This window comes from Capra hircus, chromosome 16 (genome assembly GCF_001704415.2).
Source record: "Capra hircus breed San Clemente chromosome 16, ASM170441v1, whole genome shotgun sequence".
In the NCBI taxonomy this organism is placed as follows: domain Eukaryota; kingdom Metazoa; phylum Chordata; class Mammalia; order Artiodactyla; family Bovidae; genus Capra; species Capra hircus.
Window position 1 is genome coordinate 41,749,561 of NC_030823.1, and position 20,021 is coordinate 41,769,581.

The 20,021-nt window shown below is 39.3% G+C and overlaps 1 protein-coding gene across 8 annotated transcripts in view; it reads right to left on the reverse strand.

Moving 5' to 3' along the window:
• The window catches only part of KIF1B (kinesin family member 1B), a 153,944-nt gene that overhangs the window by 62,618 nt on the left and 71,305 nt on the right, over window positions 1-20,021 (reverse strand). For 7 of the 8 annotated variants that reach the window (XM_018060362.1, XM_018060363.1, XM_018060361.1 and 4 more), the window contains 6 exons: window positions 19,791-19,866; window positions 16,745-16,824; window positions 16,128-16,234; window positions 13,730-13,813; window positions 13,331-13,511; window positions 13,136-13,208 (listed from right to left, as the gene is read on the reverse strand). In XM_018060362.1, coding sequence (XP_017915851.1) covers window positions 13,136-13,208; window positions 13,331-13,511; window positions 13,730-13,813; window positions 16,128-16,234; window positions 16,745-16,824; window positions 19,791-19,866 — 601 coding nt within the window. Of the gene's footprint in view, window positions 1-5,738; window positions 7,987-13,135; window positions 13,209-13,330; window positions 13,512-13,729; window positions 13,814-16,127; window positions 16,235-16,744; window positions 16,825-19,790; window positions 19,867-20,021 lie in introns of those variants that run through there. The other variant, XM_018060369.1, reaches the window with a different exon arrangement.

Below are 20,021 nucleotides of genomic sequence, written 5' to 3' on the forward strand. Positions count from 1 at the left end.
GTTGTAAACCTTCAGAGCATCCTGTGATTTTCCCTCAAGGCATTTGTCACAAACTATATGACCATTGGTGTGACTGTCTAATGGCTATCTCCTCCATGACTCTGTGAACTTCACGAGGCCAGGAACCGCCTCTCATTCACCACTGAATCACCAGCATCTGGCACTTGTCTGTCTAGATTCTAGAGTAGATACACAGTTGTGTGCTGATCTTCTAGTCAACAGTTCTCAGAAGCGTCCAGGGGTTGGCAAATCTGCAGGCTGAATCCAGACCACCACTTGTGTTTATAAATACAGCAGCTTTAGCAAAACACACCCACATCCATCCCTTTGCGTATCATCTACAGCTGCTATTCTGCTACAACAGGGGAGCTGAGCAGTTTTGATAAAGACTGTGAGGCTCATAGGAGGCTTCCCAGGTGGCTCAGACTGTAAAGAATCTGCCCGCAATGCGGGAGACCTGGGTTCGATCCCTGGGTCCAATCCCTGGGTCAGGAAGTTTCCCGGGAGAAGGGAATGGCTACCCACTCCAGTATGCTTGTCTGGAGAATCCCATGGGCAGAGGAGCCTGGCAGGCTACAGTCCATGGGACCGCAGAGTTGGACATGACTGAGTGATTAACACTTACTTACATATGAGGCCCACAAAGCCTAAAATATTTACTACCCGGCCCTTTACAGAAAAGGTTTACCAGTCTCTGTTCTAGACTGTGGTTCTCAAAGACAGATGCTGATCCAGCAGCAGTAGGAACAGCAGCATCACTTGAGATCTTATCAGAAACACAATTATCAGACCCCACTGCAGACCTCCTGAATCAGAAACTATGGGGGTGGGCCCAGCATACTATGTTCTCACATGCCCCTCGGAAGCTTCTCATGCACATGACAGTTTTGAGAACCACTCTTCTGGGTGACACACACAGATGGATGGTGAAGAAAACACGACAGATAAGGTACTTATTCTAGGTGAATTTACGTTTTCATGCAAGGACCAAATAAGCGCACAGAGTTAATATTAAACAGTGGGCTGTCCTGGGATCGGCTGCAACAGGAAAAGGGGCACGTGAGCACTGATCTGGAAGGGGAGTCAGGCACAAGAAGAAAGGATTCTAGTCTTGAGGAAGTGCCAAAGCCCAGAGGTGGGAACAAGCTTGGCAAGCTCAAATAACAAAGTACTTGCACAGTGAGGGAATGTTAAGACATGAAGTCAGAGAGGCAGGCAAGAAGCCAAAACACAGACCCCCTTGGAGGCTACAAAGCACCATGGGAAGCCACTGGAGGCCACTGGCACTGACTTGTTTTCAAAGGGTGATGTGGGTTGCCGTGTGGACAACGGTGTACAGAGGTCAGGAACAGGAGAGAAGAGACTCATTAGGAGGCTACTGCGGTACTACTGGTGAGAGACGATGGTGTCACGATGAGGGCATCTCTGAGGAGATGGCATTAAAAGTAAAAATGAATGTCATAATTCTGGGTTTTCCAGTTAGGCTGCTTTTGACATTAGAGGCTTGGCTCTTTTTGCTAATACTGCATTCCTCTTTTCACGGTGGACTATAATTAGCAAGCAATAGCTAGAAGGGAAATATCCATGTTCCAGTTCTTGTCAACACCTTCATTTACTCACCACTGGCAGCACCATGCAGACACAGCCTCAGATCTATGCCTCTGGGGGCCCCATAACACCTGTTCTTAGACCTGTGCGGCCCCTGTCTTTTCCTATCTCTCAGGCCTGTTTTGGTCTCATTTACTTTATTTTCCAATCACGGTTCAAGCAAGAGCCATTCACCACCTCATGAGATATATACACAGGCTTATCCCCACCACAAAATGATTAAGTCTATCTCCAAATAATCTATCAGTCACGCCCTCTCTCCCTGCCTGCTTGGAAAGCATCATTTCTCATTTAGTTCCTCCAGCAAGTTCCCAACTGAAGCACTGGGCTCTGAATCTGCCTTCTTCCAACTCACCCTCCCACCCAAATTTTGGCCATTTCTAAAAGGTTAATCTGACAATGCAATCTCCCTGTAGAATATGTGTTAGCTTCCATCACACTCAAGACAAAATCCCAAGCCATGGGATGGGATGCCATTAACCCAGCATGCCAGTCTGGCCCTTGCCCCCTCCTCCCCAGGTCCACTCATCTCTCATCACCCTCCAACACACAGCTGTGTTCCAACCACCCCCAAGTCACCTGCAGGTCCCTGGGCCTGACACGCTTCCTCCTTCCCTCTGCCATTCTTCACTTGGTACACTGGCACTTGTGCTTTGGGATTCTGCTCTTGGCTTAGGGCTTCCTCTTTCAGAAACCTTTTCCCACTCTGCCCATGCTCACTCTGTGCATATCACTACACATATTATACTACACTGGAATCGTCTGTACTGTCCTAGAAATGGTCAGATATTGGCCACTTTTCCACCAGTTTCACTGACAGTAGAGAGATACAAAGTACCTGAAGGGAAAGAGAAAAAGCCTGAAGCAAACCAATCCAAGTTTAATGTTTCCCTCAAGCTCCAGATTTCATATTAAAAACTCATGGCGGGGGAACAAAAAACCCATGTAGATGTATTCTACTCTCTTATGTATGATTATGTTCTTTATCAACATAAAAAATAATGCATGTCCAAATGTTCAATAAGACTGATGGTCCATTCCAGAAAAATCTTCCATTTTGTCCTGTTCACCTCTAACATATCCCCGATACTCTGGGTGGAGAAAAGCAATGGTTAAAGGAAAAAAAGAAAAGTTAAATAGAGCTACTCAAAGCTTTTTAGAAATTTCATGTCTACCTATATATATGAAGGGAAGTTTACCATTTAAAGAAAACTTTAAATCAAAATTACATAGTAAAAACATAGAAAAAATACAGCTCAAGGTAAACTCAGAGAAATCATACAGGGATATCTGATATCCTCATTCATCATCAAAAGTAGAAAAGCTTTTATTTAAGTAAAAGGTAGCATAAAATAAGGGTTAAAGATCTCATTTAAGACAGAATTTTGATAACTCAAAAAGGGTAAGAAAAGCAAAAGCTCTAAACAAATGAAGTTCATGTAAAAATATTGTTTAAAAGATATGGTTTGTAACCATCTTCAGATGAAAAAGCAATAAATAAAAGTCAAGCCCAGGTTTAATCAGCAACATGCTGTTTCCCGCTCCCCTGCTCCCACATCAGAGACAAACCACACTCTTAAAAGGTAACTTCAGTTTTTATTGAATGAGGATTTTATTTTTTAACATTACAAACTAACTCTCCCTTTCTGAAAAGGTAGATCTTACACTCAAAGACCAATCTTCAAGCATTTTTTTAAAAAGAAACTGGGGGAGAAATCCATAGTTCATTAACAAGAAGATTCACAACTTCTTTTTACAGTAATGATGGGAGGAAACCAATACACTTCACAACCTACAGTGGTTCAAACTAAATATCTAGAGCAGATTTTTAAATCTCATAAAGATGATATAAAGTGGACAATTATGAAAACCGTTCATAATACAGACTCTGGCTCTGACAGCACAGAACAAGTACTTGCTTTGCATTGCACCTAAGAAGGCATCTTCATTAAGGTATGCCAGGACAGCAGCTTCCCCTACTCCCAGTCTTTTGTATATATCATTAAGGCAAGTCTACAAAGGACCAGGAGGGCACAGGGGCATAGCAGCTGACCGGAGGAAACCTACATAACTTCTTGTAGTCTGACAGCCTTTAATGCAGACATTGGTGAGGCAAACTGTGTTTTGTCCTGTTTTCTTTTTCTCCCAGCATAAATCTGCACCTAAAGCACAAGAGGTCACTTCGAGTCACTTCAATGGAATAAACAATTCCCATTCAATGCATTTCCAGTGAAAAGAGAAGCACCAGAAAGAATTAGAAGTAAAAATAAAGGAAAAGCCCTTTGGTTTAGACTTGTTAGATAAATAAACTAACTCTGCAAAGAATACCACAGTGTGTCGTTTGATTTGTGAAACTGTACCAATTGATTAGGACGTCTATTATTGTCAGATCATTATGTAATTTCAACAGCGCAAACTTTTCTTAAAAAACTGCACCGTGATAACAGCTAGGGATATTTCAGTAATACAATAATGACTTAGTGGTGACCATTTACCTTTGGTCTTGTAGGATTTAAGCTTGGGAACAGATACTGTCAAATTCAAAAACAAAACAAAACAAAGCAATATAACCAATCACAAAAACATCATGGTACTAGTTACTTCTTTAGTGAGAGTCAATAAAGTAATTTCATTCATATAGTTATTTTCTAAAATAAGTATCTGCTCTGAAATACATGAAGGGACATAGATATCAATCAATCAAACCTTGGTTTATTTCTTTCTGGTCATCTGAAATTAAGGGCTAGTTTAGATATCTAAACATTTCAGTAATCTCAGGGTGCCTGGATCCGCAGATGAAGCACTAATATAAATCTAATCCTTTGGAATATCAAATGTGGGTATAGTGCCTACCACAACCCACATTTGTGAATGAAAACACTGTATTTCTTTTCATTCCACAGCCTCCTGATCACCAGTAGAAACTCACTCCATTGCTCAGTGCCAAAGGGAGATACCTGTCCATAAGAAGATTAAAAAGGCTACCATAAAAATGAAAATACATAGGTCTATCCTATGTTATCTCAAGCTGGAAAACTGAGAGCCCACTTTTGATACAGAGTTAAAAGCTGAGTTATTATTAGTTTTAGAAAATGAACTTTTTGCAAGAAAGAAATAGAAAACTATGCCTAAGAAGGACAAATGGGGAGTACACAAAATGCACTGAAGTGACTGATTTGAAGTAGCCTACGAAGTACATTCAAACCACCTGGTACAGGACACTGTCATCTCAACTAAGTCAGTTCATTACAAACATCACTCCTGTCTAATCTGCCATAAAGCTTCAGCTAAAGACTAGGACTGCTCTAGCTATGAAAGCAAAAATAGCCCCCGAAGTTAACTGGAAGCAATTTTTTGTGCATTATGAAAGCATTTTCTTAGAAGCAAAGAAAAAAAAAATACTATGATTAGAAACAATGTTCTAATAAAGCATAGTGCCCACACGCAAAGGAAAAACATCCTATATAACCACAATCTGTGAGGCTTCCTTGAACATTAACTGCTATACTGGATGTAATTTTTCACACCATCTGGAAGACAAGCGTCTGACAGGTGACTTAGTGTGACTTGGGGATCTTCAACAACGTGGTGTCAGGCAATCTCATAGACATCTCTGGCTCTTCACACCGCCTCTTAAAAAAGTTTCTGACAAGTTCAAGAAATGAAGGATGTAGAAAACTATTCTTTTCTTCCCATCAAAATCCATCTTTTTTAGTGGATTCTCCAGTGAGGCAAACTGAGACCACAACATAGTAAAATGAGGTATTGATACAATAACTGTTCATCAGGACGTCTCTTTCCTTGCTTGAGTATCTGTGAGCATTACTGCTGCTGACCAAAAAATAGTTTATTATACATCATCTCCTTTATTCTCAATCAGACCAAAGTTAACTTATTTTAATATTTCATCACCTAATGAAAACAAGCAGCACACAGCCAAAGGCTGCAGCCTTCTCCCCATGTATCACCTCTTCCCTCTCTCCACCAAAAAACCTCCTTAATAAACTTATATGTACTGCTCAAAGCATCATATGAGTATTTTGTTGGTATTTCTGATGGCGTGACATTGGTGAATAGTTCAGTGTCTTTCTGTATGTATTCGTGTGAGAAAAGATGTTAAGCTTCAAAATGCAAACCACAAACAGAAATCCAGGCAGGTGCCAACTTAAAGATTTCAGTATTATGACAGAATTTATACATACACTGATGTATTCAAAAGGGAAAAAAACCTACTGAATCACTTCTATGCAAAATACAACTGAGTAAGAAGATGTGGAAGTTCCCTAGAAGATGCAAAGTTGTGTACTATAAAATATGTCCAAAGAAATTTAGTTCTGGCTTATGAAACTTCCAATGATATTTAAAGAAACAGACATAGATAGGAAATCCAAAGCTGTGTCCACAGCTGCATGTTCTTATTTTTAAACTAATGTCTAACAATCATGGGGAAATAATAGACATTCAATTCAATATCTCAAATTCCTCTTTAGAATGTTTGCATAAACCAAGAGGCAGGTTATTTCTGGATATCAGATAAATTTATAGGTTTTACAAAAACATAACAAACTTACACCAAAACAAGACCAGTCTGGGTAAGTAAGTATATTATCTATGCACCAAGAAAGGAGGACAGTCTCAGAAAAACAAGGGAGGTCTCAGTGTTTTGTCCAAAATTCCAGAAACTGCCCACTCACGGTATACAAACAACAGGGAGGTGTTGAAACATTTACCAGTGTCTAATGTTTTAACAACAAAATCAGTTCATATTTTAGGAACACAACATTACAATCACAATGTAAATACTAAGAACTCAAGGCCAAGGCTAGAACCAACTCAAATCATAAGCTACCATCGCCTGTTTCCTCCACCAAGAATTCAAGCTTGTCCAGTAATTTAGACTGTAGTTTCCCGACCAGTTTTGAGATTGGGTGCCGAGAACTGTCGCCTCATTCTCGGAGGTGTCACAAACTGGCTACAGTGGTTGGGTCTGTCAGTCTGCTTCTGACAAGAAGTGGCTGCACTGCCCTCCACCTGAGCTCCAGTGTTATAATTACAGTAAGCTTGACGGTGCTGGTGCATGTGGCGTTTTGCCTGAAAAGTCTGCAGGTCAGCGGTGGGGTGGCCACTGTGGGAGGCGAGCACTTCTGGGGAAGCAGATGCCTGGCAGCGAGCACTTTTCAGTTGGCCGTTATTGAGAGAATTGCTTCTCCAGCGTAACTGAGGTGGCTGTTGTTGATTATTAATGTGCTGCTTGCTAACCTGAATGTGATCTTGACTTCGAGTGCCCTGAGGGCCCCATGGTAACTGGGGATCCTTAGAAGCTGCTCTAGTCCCCTTTTCTTGGTTCTCCGGCTTATTTCCTTTCCTTCCGTCTTCCTCTTTGGGAATCCTAAGCTCTATCACCTCATCTTCTGTGATGATGATGTGTGTCCCGGGACTCCATGAGTTTCTGTGTTTAGGGTTGCTCTTAAACGGAAACCGGGGCTTCCGGTTCTCCGGAGGGATGAAGCGATGAGGTACATTCTGCCGACGAAGCTGCTTTGTTATTTCCTGCTGCTGCAGGTTCTTGAACCGAATTTGCTCTTGCCTCATCCAACGCAGACGTCCACGTCTAAAAGCTGGGTCTCCGTTCATCAGCTGGGAAACACGCTCTTCTTTCCCAAGGTCTCCGCTGTTGCCTTTACTTACATCATTCTCAGGCTTGCTACTGGCACCAGCGCCACTGGGTTCCTTTGATTTTTGGTTTCCTTGGGTTTTCTGTTCTGGAGACCCAATCAGCGGCAAGACTTTCTCCATTTTGAGCATTTTATTTCTTAAGATTTTTATCTCCTCATCTTTCATGTTATTTTGCTTTTTGACTTCTTGCAAAATATCTTCCAGCTTGTCTATATGAACCTTAAGGTCGTCCACATCAGTCCCGCCTTTACTACTGGCCATTACGTCCTCAATCTTTTCATCCCCTACACCGACGGTGTCCCAGACATCCCTGGCCACTGCCCTCCAGGAGTCCCGCTCATTAGGATCTTTCTTCCCATACATGGCACAAAGCTCTTTCATCTTAACAATGGCCAAGGCTTCAATCTCCTGGCGACTATGCCGAAAATCATTGAGAGCAACCTCGTAGCATATCTCTTTCACAGCCTGAATCTTAAGATCTGAGATGGTGACCCACTTGGAGTCTTTACTCAGGCGTCTTCTCTGGGGGATCTGATACATTTTTATTGGTTCCCGTTTCTTCCCACTGCTGGGGAGGCCGCATTTTTTAACAATGGTTTGCAGCTTGCTGGGAGGCAGCTTTTCTCTCAGAGAAGTAATCAGTTTCCAGCTCTCTTCACAGGACCTCTTGTCAGAATCATCCCCGCTATCAGAATCCGCGTCCTTTGGAAAAACAAAATCAAAAATGGCCCCAAAATAACCAAAATTAAAATGTAAAAAAGGAAACTCAAATTGAAGAAAAAGCAACCAAAAAAGCCCTAATAAATTTAAAAATGAAACCAAAAAAGTTAAAAAAAAAAAAACAAAACAAACAAACAAACAAAAAACCCTAGATAATGTGCAAGTCTATTAAGACATATGCTTATGTAGATTATCATCAAGAAGACTTGCTTTTTTTTTTTTCTAGTAACATTAATCCAAATTTCCATTTTGTGGCTTAAGTGATGGAATCTGCAATCAAATTTCTTAGGAGGGCTGAAACAGTGAGAAAGTCTCTCACTGTAAGGTCACATGAAGTTATTAACAAAATGGTGTGCAATAACATCTGCACTATCTCAAGAGAATGAACTAAAACCTTCACCCCACACATGCTAACACCCATGCAGCCACTTCCCCACATTTGCCTTGGTTATTGCTGTTGCTTCTTCCAGAAACTCTTTCCCCCATGAGTGAGCACAGATGCCATACAAGATGTGACGAGCAGGCGGATTAACAAAGGTTAGTAATGCTGGAGAATGCCACGTTTTGTTTAGCTTTACTAAAAAGAGCAGCCCTAGAAAAAAGTTAGAAGATGAGAAAGTAGAAAAAGAAGCAGTCAAACAGGGATGTTAAAAATGCTAAGAATCCCTATTAGCAGACCATAAGAGATTCTTATCAACCAAATTGTTTTTTTGCTAGAAGGTAAGAGGGTTCTGAAACTAGTCTTTCCAGGAGCACACATCAGATTTGCTCCTTTCCTGCGTCATGACAAATTGATCTATTTCATTTGTGACAATTAAAGTTTGTTATCCATACAATAAGGACACATAAAAAAGGATCTTTATAGTGAGTCTGCTATTTTGTTTTCCACACACTTAAACCAATAAATACCTTATCACCAAAATTTTAGGAAACAAATCTCCAGAACATAAACTAAGCTAGGAAAAGATACTTTCATTTTAACATTATTCAAAATTGCCAAACTAATATTTTAATAAATACAATCTAGACATCTGTTGTTTCATCTATGAAAACCTATGGTGTTTCTAGTTTTTTGAGGTATATTACTTTAAGTTGACAACTCTATCAACATGTAAAACACAAAAGATTATATTCTGCTTATGTATTCTGCTTACGCTATTTAAAACATTATTTCCAACTCTCTGTCTTTCCAGCTGTTTTTGCACCATTACCTCTTTTTCAAACAACTTTACTTAGGCTTAAAACAGCAGTCTGACTTTACAACTAAGCAATTTCAATGGCTATTTGGATAATAACCAATTATTCTTAACAAACACAAGCAAACTTGGTAACATGGGTCTAAATGAAAGCTGGGTTGGATTTAGAACTCCCTATGACAGACAAGATTAAGGAAGGCTCTCTATTCAAGAGATAAAAGTTACTGGGAAAAGAAACTACTCACTAAAGGGTAGTTCAAGGTAGTCTAGTAAATGAAAATGTTCTTATTTAATAGTCTCTTTGACTTGGCTATGGTTACCATAATCATCTCTAGGAAAGGTTTAGAAAAAATAAAGAATTAAAACTAATAAATAGTATCTTGCTTTCTAGACCAGACTTCTATGTCTGTATGTACAGTTACTTTCTAGGGAATGAAAAAATAACCCCTAACAATAATAGCAATAATTTGGCCCCTGAATTTGGAGATGTTACTACTGATTTGTATTACTGACATTTGCCTATAAATGGATACTAAACCATTTATAATACCTACTTATTTGAAAATTTAGCAACAAAAAACAGATAAAGCTAAATTTATAGACTCTACACTATTTTTTCCTTTTCCTTTTTAGTTTGAAAATCTTAATAAAATCTAATCTTAAGTGATAAAGGATGACATTAATAAACATTAGAGAAAAAAGGTATGTCTGATGTCTAAAAAGGTTTTCTTGTATATATGCAAAAACTGAGTTATATAGAATACAAATTCGCTCTGATTCTTTCTACATAATTAACTATCAGTTTTTTCCTCTGGGCTTCTTTTATTTTTCTTTAAAAATTGCCTAATGATGAAATGAATACCTAATTAAGGAAATAACAATTCTAATTATTGCTTTAATATATTTAAGTGATAAAAGTTACACCTTTAAACTCTAAAATAAAACATAATTAAATGGGTTTACATAAATTCAAAAGAACTAAATTAAATCAAGTGGCCATAATTTTCTTTCTTTTTATAATACTGGTCATATTGCCTCTGTAGAATATGTTTCTCTTTAAAGCTCAAACATATCACCCCTATCACTTACTACTGGCCACAATACTGAAAACTCTTGCAAAACTTATGTGCCAAGATTCAAATCCTATCTTATGTCAAAAAAAAAAAGATTTTAAGATATTTAGATTCATTTATTACAGGGCTGGAAAAACTACTCAGATCTGTCCAACTCACATGTCACTAAATGATTCTTCTGTTTTGATTAAATATCAAATGGAAGGTAGGCCTCCTGAAGAGACTGCCTGAAGACTATGAAAATAAAGGAGAGAAGATGCCCAAAATATGTGTCAAAAAGCAAGCACAGAAAGGACCAGGCATACGATCAAGCACTAACTAAAAAAGAATGTTCAGCAATGTAACAGTGGGACACAGTGGGGGAACTATTATAATAAAAAACTCATGAGCCTGAATTCCATTTTTTGTAATGCTGTTATTATGCAAAAATAATCACATACAATAAATAATAAACATTTACTGAATATTAAGTTCTTTGTATCCTCTCAGTGTTTATCCATAGGGTGCATTCAAAACATATCTGTTGGTTGACTAATATAGGGTAATAAAAATACATTTTTAATTCAGTACTGTTAATGGCTAAATATTCCTCAGGCTGAAGTGTTAGAAATCAACTCCTTTTGAGGACGAGAAATTTAAGTTGAACAGACAGTTGGATTTATGAGAGGAAAGAACCTCCTTGCTTTAAGGAGCTGCTCTTAAAATCCTAGACTGCTTTCAGATACAGAGCAATGGACAATCAGAACCTGATTACTTGCAAACTAAGTATGTCCTCTGGAAACTAAATGTGTCCTGGAGCCATCTGGTTTGATGTGAAATTCGCTCAGTCATGTCTGATTCTTTTCAACCCCATGGACTGTAGCCCACCAGGCTCCTCTGACAATGGAATTCTCCAGGCAAGAATACTGGAGTGGGTAGCCATTCCCTCCCCAGGGATTGAACTCAGGTCTTCTGCATTGCAGATTCTTTACTATCTGAATTTACTTTCTGTTTATTAATAGTCACTGTCTTTATTTCAGAGCACAGAATGATCACCAGCCATCACTATTCGTTTACACCTGGTTAGTGACTCAAATGGTCCTAGCAGCATTGGCATCACCTGGGAGCTTCTTAGAAATGCAGAATCTCAGGTCCTACCCTAGACCTACAGGATCAGCATCAGCATTTTACAAGACTCCCAAGATGTTGAGAAGCACTGCTCTTCTGGACAGAATACCAAAGAAAGCCAGAAGACTCATGTTTAAGCCTCAGACCCATCAGTTAAGAATGGGCAAGGTAGCATTTTTTTGGACTTTGCTTCCTCAACTATAAACCAGAGGAAATATCTGTCACTTTATTTACATATATAGCAACTAAAGAGGGTTATTTTGGAAATCAGAAAAATGATGGATGTTAAAACTCTCTGTAAATTATAAAGCTGTATACAAATACAAGACACTACTGTTAAAGGCTCCTTCATGTGTCACAAAGTTTTCAAGCCCTTAATCACACTGTAGTTGAATCTTTGTGTTTTCATTACAAACTAAATGCCAAAGAGGCCTCCTAAAGAGACTCTATCTATTACACTGCTATTATCTTGCCCCAAACACTTGATTTATTCTTGCAACCCATTCTCTTTTGGGCTTTACTATAATTTCCAAGATAACTAACTGAGTTAACGCACTGCCAAGCATGAGAATCGAGCTGCCCTGGAAAAGACTGATTTTGCACAAGTCCTTGGCTTTTCTGATTCATTTAGCAACAGCCTCTCTTTTTAAAGCACAGTACAGCTGCAAAGCATGGTTTACATGCTGTAGTTTACACTTGGTATTCTATATGCTGTATTTTACGCTAAGGGAAGAAACCAGTATCCCAGCTTTCTCACTAATGCCTCCTCAACCAGTTCCCCCTTTCTCCCTAATACCTCTAAGAAGTCCATCAATCTTAAAAAATTAAAAATTCCTAAACTGCATCCACAGTATCCAAAGGTTGTTATGGCTTTTTCTCAATAATATATACCAAATGAATGCCTAGAAGCTTCCTATAGCCAGGGTTTTGTAATCCAAAACTGGATGGCTTGAAACATGAAAATCTAACTAATGGATAAACTTATTTATTCATGCAATTCAATTTCTATAAAATATAGAAAATCAATTAACATCATAAAATCCTATCGCCATTAGCATCACAAGCTACAACCTGAAACTGATTTCTCAGCTACTCACACAAATGCTTTCTCAACCCAGAGAAACCAGACTTCCCTCTCTCCTCTTGGAGTTGGCTGGGCAGCCCCTACTTCCACTGTCACCCCACATGCCATGGAGACCCTTACTGAGAATTCAGACTCCATGCAGGGAACAGAAAAGGATTAACACATGCAACTGTGCAGCAACACTTTTAGACACAGTTTAACTTACAAAAAAATAGTCCACCCAGCATAAGAACAATCCCCAAGTCAGCCCAAGAGCAGAGAATTAGTACTATCAGGTGATCAGAAACAAAACCAAGGCAAACACCCATCAAATTCAATATTCAGAGTAATTATTATTGAGAGAGTCACCCCTGGTGCATATTTAAAAACCACTATCAAGAGGCCAAGGCTACCAGAAAAGCTTTCAGTATTTCCTCAAAAAGCTCTTGGTTTTGATAGAAGATGTGACTTTAAGACATAGAGGCACAGAAGTAGTACCTTTAAGGACAGTATTTCAGGCTAAGGCTACCAGGAGATGGAAGGTCCTTCTCCACGAAGGACACGAGACAAGAGCACATGGTGTCAGTGACAGCAGGAGAAGCAACGGGCGAGTGCTCGTCTGTGGGACGGGGAAGGTGGGACATGACAGCAAGCTGCCCTTTCCTAACGGAGGATGCAGGATGGGCTCCTACCAGTCTCTGCTGCTCCAAGAGAAGATCTGCTTCTTCCTTCTCCTTTTTGTAAAGGATCTCCATTTCCTGTAGCCTAGAAGGAAAAGAAGAGCAAGAGAGAAAAGAAACTGTAAAATCACAGAGCTGTTTCAGGAATCCTACTAAATGCTGAAAAGAAGTGCAAGTCATGTGGGCCACATTGCATCTGTACATTACCTTTTTTCCATCTCCTGTTTCATATCAATTCCTTGTTTTTCCAGAAGCTCTCTCTGGGCAAATGTCCAGTCCACAGGCTCAGAGGGGGTCTCAGCAGAAGGAGTCTTTTCCCGCTCAGCCCGTGCTTGCTCCGGGTGGTTAAAACGAAACACGTGGTTTTTACCCATGATGATACGGTTTCCTAGCACAAAACAGAAATAGGGTTAAGAAATTACTTTTTAAATGTACTGTATCTTGGTTAATAGCCTCACCTTCCCTAAAGCTAAAAGCAGTTTTTGGAGTTTTACAAGAACATAAATCCTAATGCTATCACTTCAACCTGAGACAAAGATTTTAAAATTAAAAAGTTGCTTGTGCAAGCCATGTGTTCTGAAGACTTCAAGCCTCTCCCACTCTCACCTGAGCGCAGCTGAACAGGCTGGGTCACCCTCTTGCCATTTACGTAGGTTTCTGAACGTTCACAGGGCTCCAGAGTCACAATAACTAAGAGGAATGCAAACTAATGTTAGCATCACAGACCATGGGAAGAAAACAATGGGAAGCAGTTGAGGACTCAAGGTGACTAGCATAGATTTCTGCAACCAATCAAGTGGCTCAGTGTCTATATAACAGTTCACTTTAAGGCACCAGGACCAGGACTGTGGTTCAGATAGAAACATACTTAAATTCACTTAAGAATTTGAGAAACTTCAGAAGAAGACAGGAAATGTTAGTTTCAGTGATATGTGGATAGTTCAGTATATAAAAATGAAAACCATCAGAAATCTTAAGTATGAGATATAGGTAATAATCAGAAAATTATGATCAAAAGCTAATATTTTTTCTTTTTTTTTAAAAATATTTTATTTATTTGGCTGTGGTGAGATCTAGTTCTCTGACCAGGGATGGAACCTGAGCTCCCACACTAGGAGCGTGGAGTCCCAGTCAGTGGACCATCAGTTGTTGCTGTTGTTGTTCGGCTGCTAAGTCCTGTCCAACTCTTTGCGACATCATGAACTGCAGCATGTCAGGCTTCTCTGTCCAACACTACGTCCCTGAGTTTCCACAAACTCATATCCACTGAGTCAGTGATTCCATCCAACCACCTCATTCTCTGTTGCCCCCTTCTCTTCTTGCTCTTAATTTTTCCCAGCATCTGGGAAGGAATTTTTTCCCTGTACCATCAGGGAAGTCTCCAAAGGCTAGTATTTTGATTGCTATTGTTGTTCAGTCATTAAGTCATATCTGACTCTTTTGCAAACCCATGGACTGCAGCCTGCCAGGCTCCATGGGATTTCCTACGCAAGAATACTCGAGTGGGTTGCCAGTTCCTTCTCCAAGGAATCTTTCTGACTCAGGGATCAAACTCATGTCTCCTGCATTGGCAGGTAGGTTCTTTATTGCTGAGCCACCTGGGAAGCCCAATATTTTAATTAGCAAGGAATAAATTATATAGCAAATAGGAAAAGGAGTACATCAAGGCTGCATATTGTCACCCTGCTTATTTAACTTCTATGCAGAGCACATCATGAGAAATGCTGGGCTGGAAGAAGCACAAGCTGGAATCAAGATTGCCAGGAGAAAGATCAATAACCTCAGATATGCAGATGACACCACCCTTATGGCAGAAAGGGAAGAGGAACTAAAAAGCCTCTTGTTGAAAGTGAAAGAGGAGAGTGAAAAAATTGGCTTAAAGCTCAACATTCAGAAAACGAAGATCATGGCATCCAGTCCCATCACTTCATGGGAAATAGATGAGGAAACACTGGAAACTGTGTCAGACTTGATTTTTGGGGGCTCCAAAAATCACTGCAGATGGTGACTGCAGCCATGAAATTAAAAGACACTTACTCCTTGGAAGGAAAGTTATGACCAACCTAGATGCATATTCAAAAGCAGAGACATTACTTTGCCAACAAAGGTCCATCTAGTCAAGGCTATGGTTTTTCCAGTGGTCATGTATGGATGTGAGAGTTGGACTGTGAAGAAAGCTGAGCCCCGAGAAATTGATGCTTTTGAACTGTGGTGTTGGAGAAGACTCTTGAGAGTCCCTTGGACTGCAAGGAGATCCAACCAGTCCATCCTAAAGGAGATCAGTCCTGAGTGTTCATTGGAAGGACTAATACTGAAGCTGAAACTCCAATACTTTGGCCACCTCATGCAAAGAGTTGTCTTACTGGAAAAGACCCTGATGCTGGGAGGGACTGGGGGCAGGAGAAGGGGACAACAGAGGATGAGATGGCTGGATGGCATCACCGACTCGATGGACATGAGTTTGAGTAAACTCCGGGAGTTGGTGATGGATAGGGAGACCTGGAGTTCTGCGACTCATGGGGTTGCAAAGAGTCGGACACAACTGAGCGACTGAACTGAACTGAAATTATATAGCACAAAAACACTATTAGTTTACTGTTTCATTAATAACCTGGGCAAAAATCAAGATTGACTTTTTCTTTCCTTTTAGGTATAAATAAACTGTACTGGATTAAGACTAGAGGCCCTTCAAATCTCCCACTACCCAGGATATCTGTTCCCTTCTTACTCGTCTATTAAATAATTAAGATTCAAGACCAAGCCTAATTGCCTATGTCTTACTCAATTCTTGGCGGTAACAAAAGAGCTGCTTTTGTCCAGGCTTTTTTCATGTAAAGTAGCTATGTTCATGCCTGCATTCATAAGCAGCCCAGGTCCCCTCATTTTCAAATATTAGATTGCATAAGAAAGTATCACTGAAAGAGACAAGGAATACCAAGTCTTGGGGATTTCTCATAATACAGAATGAAAAGGTTGTTGGAAAGGCTGAGCCGAGAACTCTCACCATCTCCGCTGTTGTTCCTCTCGCTCCGGAAGATACAATGCTCTTCTTTAATGTGAGCCCCACTCAGCACGATGTCCTGGCGCCGCTCAGCATCTGCTTGGCCAACCCTGAACACAAGGGAAAGTGTTTCCCAGGGAAATTCAGACACAGAAAGCACCACAAACAATGAGCCTCTTTCTCCCAAAGAATATTCTTTGGTACGTACAAAAAAGGTACCGCTTTTTTTTTTTTTAATCAGAGGCTGTGAACTGCAAACTCTTTTTTCATATATGATCAACCTCCCTACATGAGAAAAAGATATGAAGAGGCACACACACCAAATAACTCAGAGAACATCATAAAAAGATACCAGTAAACTAATATCCTTAAAAAATTCATATAAGATGTTAGGAGGATAAATTTTACTTACAGTCTTCTAAAACTACACATGCTAATTGATTCAGCTGGTTAAAACACTGATTTGAAAAGAGTACAGAGGAGAGTTTATAACTATTTCAGATGAGAAAAACAGCAAATTAATAAAAAAGAAATTTTTTACCAAACAACTTCCCTTTAGCTATGCAATCATTCTGAGAGAAAAGAAAGCACTGAGTGACCAAAAGAAGAAACAAATGTACCTTGTAATTCCATCTTTGATGTAATAAAGCAGGCACTCGGACATCAGAGGGTCCTCATTGAGGTTAACAAGATGTGGTGTCTGAAAAAGGTTAGAGCTGATCAGCGTGGAACAAGCACCACGGAGAGGGCTGAGAGAGTGGCAGGGGCACAGAGGAGGCTGGATGGCCCCTTAGATTACCAGGGTGCCTAGAAGCAGGACTCCTTTCATTCTTAGTTGCAATTCCATGATAAACAGAAAATAACTCTCTTCAGGCCTTCCCAAACCACACTAATGCATTCTATTTAAAAACATGAGCTCTGGGATAAAGAACAATATCCCATTCTTAATAAGGTCAAAGCATGGAAAACACAATAGAAAAATCAGAACAGGCTGATTCTCGGGGGTGGGGGGGAAAACATGATTTTTTACAACACTTGAAGAGTGTTCAAAATTCTTGAAGAGCAGCAGAATTTGCCACTCCTAATATTCCACTTTGACATACTAATTATTTTGAGTTGTTACACAATAGCACAGGCAGGGAGAGGCTTCCTCTGAATCCCCTTTCCTGCCTAAACACAGATTGTCCAAAAGGAACTTAGAAATCCCCTCCTGGAGTCTTAACAACCAGGAGAGAAAAGTGGAAGTTGACACCACACCCAACAAACTTTGTCAAATCTCCCATCTGCTCTTCAAAGGGCTCCTTCATCTCTTCCTAAAAGCCAATTACCATCCCCTGAGAGGCCTGCCTCCCTGTCCCTTTCCCTATTAAAATGGCATTTAAGCCAGAATTCTAAATCATCTTAGGTTACTCATCTTAGTTACTCATTTTTCCATGGGGTTCTCCCATGTATACATGAGGTACACATGTTTAAATAAACTCCCCCCCTGCCCCGCTCTGGTTAATCTGTCTTTTATTCTCATTCAATAATTCAGAAAGGTAAAGGAAAAATTATTTTTCATCCCCAAGAAACATGTATAACTGCCAAGAAATATGTAATTTTTCATTTACATCATAAAAATGTTCCCACATCCCCTGTCATTTCCCTCTATAATTGTTATCAGTTCTTCCATGGTCCCAGTTATTGTCTTTAGTTTGTCAGTCTTTATCTTAAAGCAGAAATTAAAATTACTGACATTCAATAACACGTCTCATAAAATCCTCTTCATCTAACTCTTAATGTTTCTAAAATCTTTTAAAAACCAACCTTTTTTGGTGAAAATACCCCACTGGGATCCAAAAATAAGTCACATGGTCTTGGGGTCAAAATCTACTCAAGATACAGTGCCAGCAAATGTGGAAAAATGAAAGGAGAGTCAGATGAGCAGGTTAAGAAAAGGGAGTGCAAAAGATCATTTAAAAGAAATTTAGGAAAACCTTTATATCTTTCCAACTAACATGTCTCTGTAGCTGGTTTGAGAAAGTCAAAACCCTCTTGGGCAACATTCTTGAAAACCCAGCATAGCACTGGCCTAAGGAAACCAGAACCTCAAGAACAGGTTTTCATTTTTTCTCTAGCCTAAAGAGTACTTTCTCCTAGATCTTTTGAGATATGAATGACAGTCTACATATATTTAGGTTGTATAATGTGACTGCAAAAGGTGTCAATTTGATACATACATGTGTAAGGATTACCAATCGAGTTAATACATCAAAAACAGGTTCTAAAACTGAATTTGGATGTGGTTGGTGGTATCCCTTTCTTTCCTGAAGAAGTCTAGAAAGTTAAAGCAAGTAAGAAAAAGCTCTGGAAACAGGTATCTCAGTTTGGAATTCTGTGCTGTTTATAACACAGTACTTATTCAAGTTATTTAAGCTGTTGCAAAAATTTTCCTCACTGTTTGTAACACTAAAAGATGTTAAAAAATAACTAGATATATGCAAAGGCACAATCTAAATTTTATTAAGCCTGTAACTGCTAAAAACTCTAAAATCACAAATAATGTATCTGAATAAAATAGTGTCTTACTGAAGGAAAAATTATTAAATTGTGAAAATCACTGACTTTTGGCAATATAAACATATAAAATACTGTTACTACTATTCCAGGTGTACAGCACAAAAATCTTCTTCGATGAAAATAATACAGCAGAATTTATTACAAAAAAAAAAAGGAAAAACCTAACCAAATATATACTAACAAAAACCACAGGAGTATCTCATATCAAATAAAACAAAAGTACCAACTGAAAACTCTACACCCTGTTCTATGCTAACCTAGAGAGACCACCATCAGACCCTTGCATGAAGAAGTTTAACTATACAGTAGCCAATCTGAAGTCATTTGAAATGAAAGACCATTTCTTATTAGTACAATTTTATGCTTTGTACATCAGTATATGTTCAATTATTAATAGATAAGTAAGCACACAAAATAACCATTTCATAATAGCTTCCCAGTGTCTATTAATAACTAAAAAGCAACTTAGTAAAAAAAAAAACCAAAACTTGTTTTTCTAATTAGCTAAAAGGTATCTACTACTTAACAACTATGACCACGTAAGTAAGTAGGAGGGTAACTACTGGAGTTTAAAAAAAAATAAAATGAGAAGGGAGCAGAGGAGGCTAGAAGGATGAGCACAGAAACTGCTTTACTCAGGACAGTGGCTGTCACACAAAGTGTAGAAGCAAACTGAAGTGGTATTTTTCTACACAAACCTGAACAGCTGAAATTGCTTCCAAAGAGTTATAGTTCAGGGTTGCTGGTACCTGTGGGGAAATCTACATAGAAAAAGCAGCCAAACTGAGGCAAGATGTGCTAGGTTAGGCCAGGAATTTAAGAGAAAGCAACCATTAAGATGAGCAAACACACTGAATAATGACCAAAAGTTACAGATTTACTGCCTTGGATTTTATTTCTATAAACAGTAAACATTTCTGAAAGCATTTTAGAAACAGGTTGGCCTTGCAGTGTAAGATGAAATAAAAAACATCAGAAGTTAAGCCATGTCTCAAGGTTTAAAAGAAAAGGAAGAGGAGCCAGCCCTGAAAGACATGAAGTACCTCACGGACCAAGACAAGCAAAACGTGTCTCAGTCTGGTTCACTTTCACAACACTGTTTCCTACCTTTTTAGGAGAGAAAACCCCAAGGGTTCCTCCGTCTTCCCGAATGGCAACTCCCATCTCAGCCAACAAGGCTTCTCTAGAAAGAGCAACAAGCATATCAGAATCACAGTAACAAAATGACAAGTAAATCAGTCTAACATGAATTGGAAGGTAAAGCAAGCAAAGCAAAAACAATTATCTATGTTTAAAGTCAGTAACACAAATGTGAAAGAATCTATTATCCCTTCATCA